Raw genomic sequence first — 16,844 nt, forward strand, 5'->3', positions numbered from 1 at the left:
TCCACTCACTAACCACTTAGGATCTCTTCCTTTATTTAACATATGTCCAAACAACAAAAGAATACAACTCATGGGGAAAAGAAAAAAGCTAATATTCTCACTAGGAAGAGCTTAGCTATGTGCAAATAAACTCTCACCCACGCTGAGGTGCCAGACTCAATCCATCTGTGCGTGCAAAGAAAGGGCAACACTTCTGAAAATGGCAATGCTTCTCCAAAAGCACCAATAACAGACAAATTCATCCTTACTTAATAAATGTCCATTTGCAATATGACTGAGGTGCTGGGCTGAAGAATGGATATAGTATGCAAGTCACCCCCACTGCCCTTGCTTTCCTATCACGCTTGCTAAATGTACACTAATCTTCCTCTTGTCTTGTGTTCTCACTTTTCTTGCAGTCGCTGTGAGCGCTTGCCTTGTAATGAAAATAAGGAGTGCCAGAGCCTGCCTCTGAGAATAACCTACTATCACCTCTCTTTTCCTACCAACATTCAAGTACCCACCGACATTTTCCGCATGGGCCCTTCCAATGCTGTCCCTGGGGATAAAATTCTGCTGTCCATCATCAGCGGGAACCAGGAGGGTTTTTTCACCATAAAAAAAGTGAACAACCACAGTGGCATTGTGGTCATGCAGCGGCAAATCACAGAGCCCAGAGACCTTCTTCTGACAATTCAAATGCAACTTTCCCGCCATGGAACTGTCAACACATTTATTGCCAAACTTTTTATCTTTGTCTCTACACAGCTTTGATCCCTAACTTACAGGCATCATTGACTACTTTTTCTCTTCTAAGAGTAGCTTTTTCCCCTCAATTTTAATAAAGTTTTAGTTCATCCGTTGCATGCTGCACTTGCATTTTATTTGCCATCATCACCACAGTTCTCCACTGTCCCCTGAACGTCTCAATTTGGGGAGATTCTTAAGTGTTCTCTGCATCATTACAAAAAGCAGAAGTTGATGTCTGAGAGCTTTTTGATCAAATATACCAAGGGCTGAAAACTTTTCATTTACCTCACACAGTAGTGGAATTGGTGCCATTTGATCACACAGCTGCATATGTTTAGGTCTAAGTTTCGAAACAAAATAGGTACTTAATTTGAGCTGTCTCAACTGAAACATCTTTAGTTTCATCACTTACAGGGCAAACACTGTGCATTTTCTGAAAATCTGTTAAAAGGACATAACATAGGCCTGTAGGACCTCAGAGATGCCGCAGCACATGAGTCACTTTGAAGTGTGGAGCCAGAATTTCAAGCTGTGCTAGTTATCATTGGGCTGTTACAGTGAGCTTGTGCTGATTTCCACCAGGTACAGATCCCAGTTGTGGCTGTTAAGAGTGGTACAAAAGAGAATCTCCTCTAATGAAAATTTGGTTTAGAGATCTTTGTTTCTGTGGAATTTCCAGTGAGTTGAAAAACGAATTATGGGAAAACAGCAACGAACTTCTTAACATTATTCAGCTAGTAGCAGAGAGCTCTTTTGTATTTTTGTCTCCAACTCCATATCAAAGGTGCTAAATTTTTAACTGTAAAGACGTTACCCACCACCACCACAAACTCTATAAACCCTGAAAGATCAGGCAGAATTCCAATATCCAAGTCTTTCTTCCTTTACTTCTATGCAATCAAGAACAATATAGACAACACAACTGGAATTTCTTTGGAATTATTTTTTTTTGTGGACTGGGAAGTGGTTTGTTTTACTCTTCAGTCCTTGTATTGATAAATATTAAAAGCTCAGTCATGGAGATATTATCTAAAATTTAATATTCTTTTACATCATCCTGGACTCTGATACCTCTGCTGCTTGGTACATAGATAGGATAGTCGGTCCACAATGAATGAGAAATAATCCATGTGAATGTACATGTAAGAAAAGTGCTTCCCTGTTTAAATACAGATAGCACAAACAAGGTACAAGGTTAGAAACTGAGAATCTTCTAAACTAAGATCATGAACCTTAATCACCTGAACACAAGGAATTACTCTATTAGTTCTAAGCTGCGGACTCTCGGGCTCATCATTAGCCAAGGACTGGATTGAGGCAGGATCACAGTACTCTGCCAGAGTATTACATGTTCCCTAAGGCAAAGTTGATCCCAGCTGGCTGACAAGAGTTCAAGTCTCATGAGGAATGCCAATGTTTAATAAGTTTGTTGACACATATTTATAAAGCTGCCAGAAGTTGCCAGTGGGGATAAAGTTCCAGCTTTAAATATTGAAAGCACAAGCCTATGCTACTTGAGCTAATGGGGTTTCTTACCACCACAGAAGATACTTGTATATAAATGCCTTCTGGCTATCAGTTCATTATGAGGCCATAATTAAGTAGATATAGATTCAAAAATAAAACTAATTTTTGCAAACATTAATATAAATTTGTTTGCCAGAAAAATAAGAGAGTGTGAGAATTTGCCCCTCAGTATTGTAAAATGCTACCATATTAATTGCGTTCAGCAAGTAATTCAAGAACACAGAGCTTAGATTCTCTGATATTAGATGCTTTAATGCAAGAGTATGCATGTAATTATGTAGTGCCATTTATGTGCATGGTTCTTTCCAAATGAAAATGAAATCACAGCTTCTGGTCTAAAGAACTTACTAATTGAATCCAACAGAGAATATGAAAATTAATGACACCAGGACCCAAGAAAAGAAAAAAAATATATTCAAGAAAGGATTATTTGCAAAATAATCAGAAAAACTGAACTGCTTCTTAACATTTTAAAATGAAAAAGGCCTGGAGGAGGTACCAGCTCCAAAGCTGCAATTTTTGTTAAACGGGGAAAACTTGAAGTATCTGAATAAAGAAATTTCGTAAGACCTTAGGAAGAAACTTTTATCAGTCACAGTCCCCATTATAGGAGGACATGAGGAAAAAGGAAAATGTCAACTATTGAGAAGATCAAATGCAAAGATGATGTGTAAGGATGAAATAAAAAGTATTTTGGAGTCAGAGCACATAATCAATAACAAATATCAGGATTTTAAATAGATGGTAGTTGTCAAAGAAATAACTCCAGAAAATGTCTAAAAATGTGCTATTGAAGCAATGAGAGAACAAAGTGTCACCAACTGCACTTTGGATATGCTGAAGCAATTCAGAGAATGAATATTTAGGCAAGGAAAAATGAAAGCACAAATTCAAGTTTAGCAGAGTGGACAGAGCATAAAAAAACCCCAACCCAAAGTTGTAGATTTTTAACAGGAGAAAGAAACAATGCAAAGAAATAGAGCTAATGGAAAGCTGTTAGAAGGTGGATGAGTCTAGAAACTAGTTTCAGTTAGGAACCAACACAATCACTTGTGATCATTGTGATCCTCTGTTTCTGTATGCAGGTTACCTAATTCATGTTAGAATGAATTTTACTTTACTTTACTCCAGTGAATCAGAAGTGAGAATTATGAATGTAAGTCTTACTTAGGACTTCATCTGAATGAGATGAGAATTGGATGAGAGTTTCAGAAATGTTTATATTTGCTAAATTTTCTTCCAGTAGAAGTTGAGAGTAAAGCTCATTTTCTTTCCTAAGAAAGATCAAGGGCAGACCAATGCTGAACACTTCAGTCAGTGAACTGAAACACTTCAGACACTCCCACCACAATATTTTGTGTTCAAATTCTATTATCTAAATACAGCTAGGATGCTGCATGTGTTGCATCAATGCTTCATTATTAATAATGTCACAAAAATAGTTATGCAAGCTACTATTTATCGGTGTCCCTAAAACCTTTAGATGATGGTATAGTTATTATTTAAATGTGAAGAGAAAAACTTTTGAAGAACTTTTTCAGATTTTGTTTACATGTTATTGGAAGTAAACCCAATCTGACTTGGCCGTTGTGACCCCAGCTCAGAAGGATCCCAAGGAAAGGTGCAGTGTTTGTATGATTGTATAGATGTAAATGTCTACTAAAATCCTCTATACACAGAGGAAAAAAAAAAAGAAAAAAAAAGGAGAGAGGGAAACAAGCACAAATGATGTTCTATTTGTTATTTATTTTGACATAAACTATTTAGAACTAGACTGTGTAATTTAGCTGATTCTTTTTTCGCAGATCTGAGGATCGGCTAGCTGAAAGTTTTTTCTTAGCTTGGTAGCTGAGGTTTAATGGAATGGAATCTGTTATCATAGGTCAGACTATTATGTCCATATATTGAGAATTAGTTTGGTCTACAGTCACCAGCATGAGACATTTCAGTAGAAAGCTCTATTCTGTATCCAGGTAAAGGTACAGAATACAGGTAGAGGTCTCTCATGGCCAATCTCAAAGCATCAACTACAGAGTGAGAATAACAATCCAGATTCAGCTGGTGTAAATGAACCCACTTTCATTGCCTTCCTTTGGACTATGCCAGTACACATTTTTTGAAGCATTATTTCCTTAATGTTGGTTCATGTTTTCTCTTTTATCTTTATGTTAGCTTCATACAATATCAGCATGTTTGGCTTTGTTTTCTTTGATGAGCAAGTGTGGGATAACATATATAAAGAAATTACTGATGTATTTATTAATAATAGAGCCATAAAATCCCTTTGAACTTCTGAAAAAATGACTTGTAGGTGTGGACTTGGGCAACTCATTTGGAAAAGAGCAAGAATCATTTATCTCTAGAGGTGTCTGAGAAACTAAAGCTTCCATTTTTGTTTCCCTTTTACTCAGTGAATTTTTCTTCCTTTTAACCTTTTAATTCCCCCCCCGACACTGCAGTCTTTTCTTTTTTTTCACTTAGAAATATGAAGAAATGGGCAGGTCAAAGTTGAGATCATTTGAGGGGCTTAGTCACATTGTAAGTCCCAGCATAGCCCTTTCATCTCTCATGAACACAGACTGGGTATTGTGTGAAGTTCTTGAACTGTAAGTGACTTTAAATTCACTCTAGTGGACAAGAGCAAGAAGAAGTCGTTTAACTTTTAATAGACTTTCAAGGACGAATGAGCAGTTGGTTGAGATGGAATATGAAATAACCCTTGCCATTTCCCCAGATTCAGAATTCAGTCTTTGAGGTTTTAAATAATATGGTTAACTTTTTTCCTCCCTCAGTTTCCATTTCTGTTTTCTCAGTTTATATGGAAGGATTGGGGGGGGAGGGGTGGAAAAGACAACTTGAGGGGCTTTTCTGGCTCTTGCTGCACTGAAAAGCATGAAATAAATTTGGCCCTTCAGGTATTTCCTGAAAGATTTCCAGAATTGAAACAATTGTTTCTGCTTTACATAATTGATATGATAACAAGTACAAAAAGACTTGTGCAAGTAAGTGTAGCTCCTCTGAAATCGGTGAGACCACACCAATGCACTGCAGGCCTAGTCGTCTGGACCTATTTGTACTTGAAAAGAGACCTTACATGTCATCTTATGCTCTACAGTTCTGCCTCTTTTACATATCTGGCTTGAAGCGCTGAGTTTGAGGAGGTGTTGACTGCAACTCTTAGCCAAGCCAATTTTTTCAGTGGACCAGCAGTTCTGATGATCTGCATTTGTCTAAGTTTTTGAGATGAACAATGAACATTTATATCAGTTCTAGTTTCGTGCTCCACAGATTGCAAAACAAAAAGTAATTCATTTTCAGGATATACATGTATCTCTCTCTGGTTTCTCTTAGTGTCAGACTTGAAAAGACAGATACTATCCGTTGCATTAAGTCTTGTCGACCAAATGATGTCAACTGTGTGTTGGATCCAGTCCACACAATTTCCCACACTGTCATTTCACTGCCCACGTTCAGAGAATTTACGAGACCTGAAGGTAAGTGGTTTGTTCCTTGTTCCATTTAATAGATTACAACATTTAAAACCTCCACCGGAAATCCTTGCCTAAAGCCAGACTAGCTACCGGTGCAGTAAAATGTTTGCACAGTTCCAAATTATAGCGTACTATTCATTTAATTAAAACCTTCTATATCCAGGAGTTTTAATTTTATGGGGAAAAGAAAGTAATTCTGAGCTCTAACTCATACAGCTTCCCAGTCTAAGGAAATACTGAGTCTGAATTCCAATTTACCACATTTACTCATAATAGCTGTGTGCCCCATGACTTCTTTCTCCCTTTTTTTGCAAATTTTGCCATAAGAAGTAGGTGCTCATTATTTTTCTCTCATCTATTTATGGTCAGTTGTTTGCTATTGACAAGTGTCACGTTCCAAGAATATAGCCTTTATCTACATACAAACATTAATTACAAAATGCAGTATGTTGAATATACTACCTAGTACTGTGATTTGCTGATTTTTGACCCATGAAAAAGAATGTTTTTAAAAAATACAGAATAAAGGAAAAGAAATTCCAAGAACTGGATACGAAGTTTTTAAGCTAAGGTTTTCAAAAAGCAACCAAGTGAGTGTCTGTCCCATCATCCAAAGGGAGTTTTCCAGACCCAGATGCCGCACTCTCATGGGCCCTCATGTATTTCTTTAGTTCCTTTGGCTTCTGTAGCACCTACAAGGTTTTAAGTTGTGCAGTTTCATAAGGACTACACTCACTTTGCTTAGGTCACATATAAATTTACAGATAAAGAGCCAATTTTTGCACCTTGGCATTTGTATTTCTTTTCTGTCAGCTTTACTGGGGATGACATCCATATCTGTAGGTGGGATGACTGCCTTCAGCCCTGCTTCTCTGCAGGATGAGGGACTCAGCAACTTACTTGTTGCTCCAAGGAAGGAGCCTCCACAACCCCTCTGGGCAGCCTGTTCCACTGCTCCGTCACCCTCATGGTGAAATAGTTTTTTCTTATATTTAAGTAGAACTTTTTGTGTTCCAGCTTCATCCCATTACCCCTTGCCCTGTTACTATCTACTATAGAAGGAAGGGATGTCCCAACATCCTGACACCCACCCTTTAGATATTTGTAAATGTTAATAAGATCTCCCCTCAATCTCCTCTTCTCCAGACTAAACAGTCCCAGTTCCCGCAGCCTTTCCTCATTTGAAAGATGTTCCATACCCCTGATCATCTTGGTGGCCCTGTGCTTGACTCTCTCCAGCACTTCTCTGTCCCTCTTGAGCTGAGGAGCCCAGAACTGGACACAGTACTCCAGACGAGGCCTCACCAGGGCAGAGTAGAGGGGAAGAAGAACCTCCCTTGACATGCTGGCCACACTCTTCTTGATGCATCCCAGGATGCCATTGGCCTCCTTGGCCATGAGGGCACATTGCTGGCTCATATTTAGTCTATTATCAGTCAGGACTTCCAGGTGTCTCTCTGCAGAGCTGCTCTTCAGCAGTTCAACCTCCAGCCTGTACTGGTGCATGGGATTGTTCCTTCCCAGATGCAATTGTTCATACCACCAATAACTTAGCTGAGTAGAGTTGCTACAGATTGCGTCAGGACTCTTTCAGGTCTGGGCTGGCCCTACATCACAGAGAATGGAGGAATGCACCATAGCCACTTCTACTCCCATACACACCCCTTCAGCTTCACCAGGTGTACTGGCACCAGAGCTATGGATCTGGCCCAAGACGCTTCCCAAACCGTTCCCTCATTAGTCCATCCTCATGATTTAATAAAAAAATGTGAGACCTAGTGATCCAAGAGTACTACTGAAGCCCAGAACACATTCCTAAACTGTAATTCAGTGCATGGCCTTGGGTGAATTTCTTAGAGTCCCATGGTTTAGTTTCATCACCTTTAGAGCGAGGATGGTAATAAGAATAGTAATACTTACCTCCCTCATAAGAGGCTTGAAAAATAGCCTTACTTTTTTTTTTTCGTTAAATCTAAACCCTTCCTCCAATACTCAAAAGGACTCTGTAACTTGGAATGGCAATACTTTGTGTAAATGTCTAAGAGAATCAGAGTTCAGGGGTTTTAACTGTTTGGTTCCCCCTTCACTGCTCACTCTGCACATCCCCAGTGTTGTTCTCTGTGGATGCACGCTGGAGTTGTGACTAATTTCTAAGAGTGGTCTTTCTGGACTCTAATAATATTTTGGCTTCAGGACTTCTTGGATTGTGCAGGATGAGAAAATAAAGCTATCCAAATCCTTCTTTCTCCCAGATCATTTTTCTTTCAATTTTAAAGGCTGAACTGGGAGTGGTGGGGGAGGAGGGTGTCCTCCAGCAGCCTTGAGGACAAGTAATTTTAAATTTAATTCTGTCAGGTTCTTCAGTGATGTTTTCAAATACTTCTCAGTACATTCTGTAATACTGTTTATTTGCAGAGATTATTTTTCTTCGTGCCATCACACCTACATATCCGGCCAACCAGGCAGATATTATATTTGACATAACAGAAGGAAATTTAAGAGATTCCTTTGATATCATCAAGCGTTACATGGACGGTATGACAGTGGGTGAGTAGCGTTTTCTGTTTACTTTTTTCTCTCAATAATATTGTGGAACAAGGTCAAAGAAATTAAGTCAAGTAATTAATCCCCACATTGTTTTCCAAGCCTGTATTGATTTAGTATTCTCCAGTCAGATATGTGTTCTAATATTACAGATAATTTTCTACTCAAAATACTAGAGGCCTAAAACTTTATTTTTTTTCAGAATGGGGTCTAATAACAAATGCAAATGAGGTAGTTTTAAAATTAAGAGGTTTGCCTGTTACAATCAAACCAAATAGAAAATATGTAGTATGTCAGCAAAGAGACCATTCTTTAATAACTGTGGAGTTTTTTATTTAAACAGAATTGCACCAATTTTTGGATAATAATCAGTCTTTTAAAGCAAGGCTGAACTTACTGAAATTGTTACTGTTTTAATATTTAATGACAATCTGGTTCAGTTTTAAATAAATACTCTCTGTTGAGGGTAAAAAAGATATGTCAAATGCTGTGGTTTAGAAGAAACTTCAGAATGGAACGTGCACATTTGATTTACAGTCTCATCTTATCAGGGAGGAGACATACCAGGAGGTATACCTGTGTATATGGGTCATATGCTAGACCTCGATCTCCTCATATAACAGGGAGGAATAGCAGCACAACCTGGGGTCATACTTTCTAGTAAGTTTCTTTCAGATCAGGGTCCTTTACTGTATCCAGTATGTAATGTGTACAGTGTATTCAGTATATATCCATACATGCACACAGATAGATGTTTCAAGAGTATACCATAGCTTGACTCTTATTCTGGGACCCAACATACCCAGGAGTAGTTGGAAAATTAGGTGAAGGTTGCAGAGCATGAGCAGGTCCCAGCTGCTGTGCAGCTCTGCCCAATATGAGCTGCTAGTTCAGTGGCAGGGGAATATGCTGCAGTTCTCACACTTAGAGAAGAAATATGCTAGGTATTAAAAAGTAGTATTTGATTGCTCTTTCTTAACGTTTTTTTATGAAAACAAAGGACCTCTGATCCCAGTGAACATTTTGTTTCCGTATGTGAACATGCAGGTTCTGCTCAGGTTTATACATGCGCTTCTGGGCTTTCTAGCAGTACTCGAAAAATCTTCTATAGTTTGTGAAAAAGTAATTTTTAGCGTGATCGGAAGGTGGCACTGTTGCATTTCAGAAGCGTAACAGTACAGTGTCAGCTGTGCAAAGGTTTTATGAACTGTAGATAAAAATCATAAGTCATTAGGTTTATATTTCTTTATCAAACAGAAGTATACATGTGAATGCTGAGAAAGAGGGCGAGCCTGTTAAAGCAGGATGATAAGATTACAGATTTCAGGTATTGAGTTGATTCTTTAGAAGAATATAAACGTTATCAGATGCCACAGTAGTTACAGTAGTTTGCTTTTCATGCTGTGTGCTTCTTCCTGTCTGAAATAAGAAAGAAGGATGTGTTTAGAAATTTGACTGGCCAAAGTATTCGCCTGAGGGAAGTGTTTCCATTTTGAATAATAGGACTGTGTGTCAATGGTATTTTACTTGGTAAACTGGATATCTGCCTCACAACATTAGGAGAGAAAGAATATTCTTCTGCACCAGCTCGAGAGGATATGATATGTGCCTAAGTACATTCTCAGCTAAGCAAAAGAACTGGGCAGTTCTTTCTTCACCTCAGTTCCCCCATGTGTAACATGGAGATGATAAAACATGCCTACTACTCTCTTAATTAATTCTTGTATGTAAGAGTCTTAATTAATTCTTCTATGTAAAAGTACTTTGAGATTAATGGAAGCTGCAAAGCAAACTGCCTGCAGCAGAATTGGAAAAGGAAAAACAAAACAAAACCCCCGCTGATACTACCTAGAGGGGAAGAGGTTCAGGATAGCATGTTGTATGTGTTAAATTAGGATTGCAAATAATTCTGCCAGCAGCAGTTCTGCTACTCTCATCGCAAAACCTTTTTTTGTTGTTGTTATGAATAATCTGAATGTTAGGTGTTGCCATAAAAGTGCTAGGAATTTTCAGGACAAATAAGATGGGATCCTAGTCCACAGGAGTTAACAAAATCAGTCACCCTTGTAAAGAAAGAGGAAGGGTTTTGATAAGGGTGGAAAGAGACAAAAGGCATAGACAATATCAGAAAGATTTATTGGTTATCAGAAAGCTTTAGTGGTTATCCCATTAAGTTACAGTTTTATTGGAATTCTGTGTATGTAACATAGGGACTCTAGCAGAGCAAATGCCAACCGGTACAGCTAGCTGATGTCCAACATATGGGACAGCAACAGACATATATATAGGAATCTTTTTCTAAGTATAATGTTCCAACTTACTGCATTCATCAGGTTACACACTTCTTGGAAAACTCACTGGACCATCGTACTTGATGACCACTGATGGACATGTGCCTCTTGAATCTGTATAGCTTGTTTTCTAGAGGAAAGAACACATTTACTTTCATAATAAATCATGGATACATGGGTAGAAAATATAATAAGCATATTTCATTTTGTTTTAATACTTCAGAAGAAATGACTAGAGTATCACAGCTATTTTATCTGTTAGTGGAAATTAAATCACCAAAAATCTTTTCTCTACAAGGAAGAAGACAGAAAACCTCTGCAGAATGTTGTTTGATTTGGTTTGGGTTTTTTTTTTTGAAGAAAAGGTATGGACTAGCTCATAGGGAGATAAAATGCAAAAGAGTATATGGGAAAGAAAAGCAGGAAAATCATTACTATTGTTACTGAAAGAGCTGAGTGTTCTAAACCTTAACTTGACTTCAGAGCACAGGAAGCCAATGAAGGGATTCAAAGAAAGGAGAGAGCACTGGGAAAAGAGGGGGAGAAAGGATAGATCAATGAAGATGCTCTTGCAGGAAGTCCTTCATTAGTAAACCAGGGTTTTGCTCGGTTGTCACAAACAGGAAGAGATAATGCTGTAAGAGGGGCCTGCATTTAAACTGTGTTTATATGAATGGAACGGAACAAGATGCTCTAACACAAATTAAAAGGAACATATTTGTTTTGGTAGAGGTTTTGAGAGTGGGAGGAACTGTTAGAGATAGAATTTACAGAAGAAAAGTGGGCACTGACAGAACTGTGGACTGAAGAGAGTTGGGTCATCAGTTTTAGCCATTATCCCTTGAAGCTGACATCAAGAAGACATTAGCTGACAAATATGTCAGATGGGATGGAGAGTGGCAGATGAGGCTCATTTTTGGTTTGTTAATGGAGAGATCGTAGCTGAGGTCACAGGAGGAGATGAGAGTGTCTAGGAGGAGGTTATGAGGAAGGAAAAAGAAGAAACTAGAAACAGAGGAAAGAGCTACCTCAGGAAATGCTAGAAAAATAAAGAACGCTGGCGTCTAAAGGAAATGTAGGGGCATGCACAAATATGAGAGGAAAGAGGCAAAGATAATATTACAAAATCAAGGAAAGAAGATATATCAAATAGGAATCAATGATGAACAGTATTAGACATAGTAGAGCCAAAAGAAGTAAGAACAGACTCCAAAACTAGCTATGCTGACCTGCAGAAAGTATCTTCCAGTGGAAGACAAGGAACAAAGGCCAGCCTGCTGGAGAGGCAGTGCTCAGACTTCACGCAAGCTGAAGAAAAATAATTGTGTAAAAAATTGACTCCAATATTTCTTCCCTAGTGCATTAAAAAGAGATGTGAAACCCCATTCTTTCTTAGCTCAAGAAATGCTGTAGAGTCTCTGTTGTAAGTCTGGTTACAAGCCAAGGTGGCTCTGAATTCAACTTTGAACAACTGCAGGTCAATTATTAGCATGGGTGGGAGAAAAACAGAAGTGCAGACCTATCCAGGTTGTTTTTTTTTAAAGCTTGTATAGACTTTTCACTGCATTCCTCCTTTAACCAGCTGTCAGTGAAAAATGAAGAATGCATTTTCAACCTGTACAAAAATGTCCTATCAATGCCTAAAAGGTATTGTCAGATACTATAAAACATTTCCCCCTTCAGCTATGCATTCATTTCCTTAGGTGACTGTAATACCACCTTGTAGTCTGGTAAACTTCAGGAAGATTTTAAAATTTCATAATACAGCTAAAAGAAGTTTTGATAGGCTGAAATCTTCCATATTACATTTGATACTAACCTAAGCATATATTCTTACCTATTAAGAAAAGTGGCAGTATTTTTATCAAAACCATCCACAGCCAATACAATTTTTAAATTTCACTTGTGCCTATAGAGTTTCTCAGACTGTGCTGGTGCTGGTGCTTGAATGCACTGATATCAACATCTGCTTATAATTTTACAGATACATTCTACTGCTGTCTGTTGTTTTTGTAAAGATTTATCTGCTATCTCTGTCCCAATTTTCCAGCCTCTTTTACATGTTTCATGTTGTTTCCTTTGAATAGTTACAGAAAGTGTCTCAACTATTGATAGCATAACACTGGATTTAGCAGTGGTCTAAGTTCTACTATGGTATCATGATTGTTTAGTATGTTCCAGAGGCTGGGGTCAGACTTCTAAAAAAAATGATCAGAAGGCAAACAAAGCCAGCTACTATAAGAAAGAGTGCTTGTGGGGTCCCCTATTGGTCATATGTTGGAGGTTAATTTGACTTTAAGGAAACCTTAGCACAGGGGTAGTAGTTCTGTATCTCATAAGTAGTTTGGCCATTCCCAGTGTGACAAGATCTTTTCACAGTCCACCACACAAGTGTTTGTATGGTTCGATGCTAAATTCAGAGTCACCGAATTGCAAAAGGTTTGGTTCTAAACTTTGTCCCTGGACCCACTCTGCAGTGTTGGGCAAGTACCTTCACATTCCTCTCTGCTTTTCCCTTATCCTCTGTAGCTCTAAACTCTTTATCTTTGGGCCAGAGGCTGGCTGGGTCTTACCATGCATTTGTTATACTGTTTAGCATAATGAGATCCGTGGACCGATTTGGTCTTCCTGGCATGGCTGTGATGCTGGAAGTAACAGTTCACCAATTGCTTTTCTGTGGAGAAATAGAGACTAGGTATAGGCAGAGCCAGGGTGTCCAGGAGAGCTCCACTCTTCACAGGGGTGAGGATTTCAGTACACACTTATCTCCCCTTGTGTATACTCTTACTAGAAAGTAAGCAACAATAACCACCTTTTGTCATGACTATAATGTCATTAGCATGAAACAACAATGGTGTCTGGCAATACAAAACCGCTACTGTCCAGTCATTCACAGCAAGCACACAACAGGGACATAATTCAGCAGGTTTTTCGACAGGCTCTTGCAGCCTTACATTTAAAAAAAAGACACAGTCCCTTTCAGTATCTTTGTTCTGGTTTCATCTAGGCTTACCCCTTTCACGAGAGGAGCCTCTCAGCAAAGAATATTTTGTGAGTTTTTCTCTATACCAGTCTGCCCTGTTGAAATCAGTAGCTGTGTGTTTGAGATGAAGGTGCCCAGAAGCCATTTGGTAAACGGGATCTTAGATTTACTGCCTGAACCTGCCCTTTTGGGATACTGATGACTGTGCTGTTCAGTAGTCAAATCTCTCAACACCCTCCCTCCCCTCCAGAAAAAAAAAAAAAAAGGTGAGGCTGGAGAGCTCTTCTGGAGGCAGACATGCAACTTGTGCAAGAGGTGAATTTTCATTTCATATCTGAGAAATGCTGAAGGTGCTTTTCTGGTGAGAATGAGTCTTGGGCACAAGTGGAACAACTTTCCTAATGCCAAATTTCACTCTAGCACGTTGCACGTACCTGGTTAATCAGACTCTCTTCCTTGATCAGTGTTTGTCTCACCCCTTGTGTAGGAAGTTGCAGTGTATTACAAAAACATTCATACAGACCACCTTTGGTTACAGTTTCCATAAAGCCAGCAGACAAATAAATCATACTGTAACTCTGACAAAGTTTTGTGAACTGTGGCATGAAGTATAAGACCTGCTGACTTGAGAAAGAAATGACTAAGTCAGGGAACAGCTAAGGGGACCATCAAAGGTTCTTGGTTCAGATTATATAGCATGCATATTAATTTTAAACAGTGAGCTGAGATGTTACATAAATGAGCAAACAAAGCCAGATTTGGAATCCGGTACACTGAGAAATGTGCTATAGCAAATCCCTCTGAGAGGTGTCTGTCTGTGTGCCTTCAGTCTTCTGAGATGCTTTGCCTTGGTTTAGAGTAGTCAGTGACCTGGTTTTTTTAGGACCTCCAAGTGTGAAATATCTGTGCAACTGATTCAGTTGCTTCTGCTGCTACAAAGCTTTTGTGTTGATAGAAAGCATCTCATTCCTGTAGCACCTACACAACCTGTAAAAATGGAGACAGAAGAAAAAAGACTCAAGGCATATAATAAATCTTTCCCAGTTTGATGTGCAGATGCATGGCTCAAAAAAAACCAGCCCAAAACTAAAACACTCATACTTTTATTTTTAAGGAGGTCAAATGTGGTGAAGTGACCCCTTATTTCAGCCTTACTTTGAGAATTTGGCCAGGTATTAACACACATTAAGATTCAGAAAGCTTCCCTTGTCAGAAGTTCTGCTAATAATACCAACAAGAGCTGCGGCCTGTAGGTGTTAACTGAGCAGCTATAGAAAGGCTTTCATGTCAAATCCTCAGGATTAGGTACTTTTTCTTCCATTGTATATTGAATCTCAGAGCCATATTGATCTATGTGCCATAATGTAGCTCTTTGCCAAGAAATGCTTAGGATTAAAATAATGAATTGCCCAGGTGTCATAGATATGCTACTGTATCAGACCTTGGCTGAAACAGAATAACATGGTTGTGGGATGGGTTGGGTGAACTAAGACACTCTCGCTACATGGAGAGATTACATGTACATGACATTGTACCATCATGGACACTAAACCCATAAATAAGACAGTGGTAATAAAATGCTGGGCGGCTGATACGTGAGATTTTGCATATTTTGGATATTCAGTCTTGAAGTTTTCCCACCTGTTTTTGTAATATGTAAGATTCCTATAGTACATAAAACATATCACATGCTCAAAGGCAGAAGAGGAAGGATTAAAAAAATGTATAGTGGAAACTATTTTTTAATGAGGCTACTTCAAGTATAGTTATTGCATTTTAGGCATGAGTGATTTCACAGCATTGTCAACATTAAAACCCATTGTGAGGTTTGTCTGGAAGGCAAACCAGAGATCTAAAAGCACTTCAAGTTTGCCAAACCAAGATAAGAGCACATCTCTCTGAAGTTATTTGGTATCCTTAATAAAGATCATAGTATTTGTAAACTAGCCAAACCTCAGTAAAATCAAAGGTTCTTTTTAATTCTTTCATAATACTGAGGCTCCATATGATCCAACATGACAGATAATGGCTTTGAAAATATTTACCATTTGTTTCTGGCCAAAAAATGTATTAATACCATGAGGTCTCTTTATTGCCTCTTTATTTGATGAATTTCAACAATCAAAGTTTCCTAAAGAAGCCCAAGTGTTAATGAAATTAAACTTCATTGAGTGGTTGAAGGATAGCATTTACAATAAGTTGAATCCCGAAACTGTGAACTGTTAAATAAGCCAGAAAGATCCTTTTTCACGCTGCAATATAATGCCTGTACTATAATTTCCTTTTTCCTTTTTCTTTTTTTTTTTCTTTAGAGGTGAAATGAAAGGCAAAAAGAGAAGCAGATTTGTTTTTAGCTAAATTTAAACTAAGACTGGTATCCTAGGTAGAAACTTCAAAGGCTATGAGTATCTGGAGGTTTCAGACACAATTGTTTGGACCGTCTTTAAAGGAAAGCTTTGTCTTTATGAGGTTTATAAATTATTACTGTGGTCAGTGGATATTCTGAGCATGGGAGAGATCTGAGCAATAGGTGTTTGCTTACAGTTGGAGGTGCAGGCCCACCTTGTTGCACTACAGTTTTTTTCTAAGGGGTGTCTTACCCTGCCCGTGATCCTCATTTACACCACTCAGAGAAAGATCAGTACAGCATTGAGCTGCTTTGTTGGGTAATGGTTATTGAATTGCTTTAGGGACAAAGGCACTTCTGCCTTTTCCTGAGGCACTGCAGTAATATGGCACTGCAGTCACTACCTGGCCTAAGTCATTAGGAATCCTGTTTATGCCACTGTTGGGATACTCTCTGTTACATTACCTAAATTACCACTGCCTTGCTGTTCTATAATAGGGAACATTGGGATTGGATTAAGTGATCTGAAGCTTTGTTGGTGCTCAAAAGGGAAATCCCCCTCTGCTGTCTACCTCTGAACAAATACTCCAGCCTTTTCCCTGTCCTCAGCATTAGTCCTTGTGCAGCAAGCCACATTTTTGGTCCTTTTCTTTCAGGTGTTAGTCTGAGGGAAGGAATAGAGGATATAGCAGGACCACTATTTTTGATCAGCTTAAACCAGCACTGAAATTACCTTGAGTGTCACGTAACTTATGAAAGTGCAATTCAATATATCCAAACCGACTTCTGAACCATTTAATAAGCACTTAGTTGCTCAACAGTTGAAAATTAGGCAATCTTGTTAGGAATTTGACTAAATATCATGGAGATCTATGCTTGAAAAGTATATGGTTTTGGAAGTCTTGTCCCCAGATACTTCAGCAAAGATATGT

General features: G+C 38.5%; 1 protein-coding gene across 2 annotated transcripts in view; it reads left to right on the plus strand.

Annotated features, from left to right (window-relative positions):
• Window positions 1-16,844, plus strand: part of FBLN1 (fibulin 1) — a 79,830-nt gene that overhangs the window by 49,960 nt on the left and 13,026 nt on the right. Inside the window, exons 15-16 of one of the 2 annotated variants that reach the window (XM_061988791.1) lie at window positions 5,608-5,750; window positions 8,163-8,294. In XM_061988791.1, the coding sequence (XP_061844775.1) occupies window positions 5,608-5,750; window positions 8,163-8,294 (275 nt within the window). Of the gene's footprint in view, window positions 1-398; window positions 803-5,607; window positions 5,751-8,162; window positions 8,295-16,844 lie in introns of those variants that run through there. The other variant, XM_061988792.1, reaches the window with a different exon arrangement.

This window comes from Colius striatus, chromosome 1 (genome assembly GCF_028858725.1).
Source record: "Colius striatus isolate bColStr4 chromosome 1, bColStr4.1.hap1, whole genome shotgun sequence".
Lineage (NCBI taxonomy): Eukaryota > Metazoa > Chordata > Aves > Coliiformes > Coliidae > Colius > Colius striatus.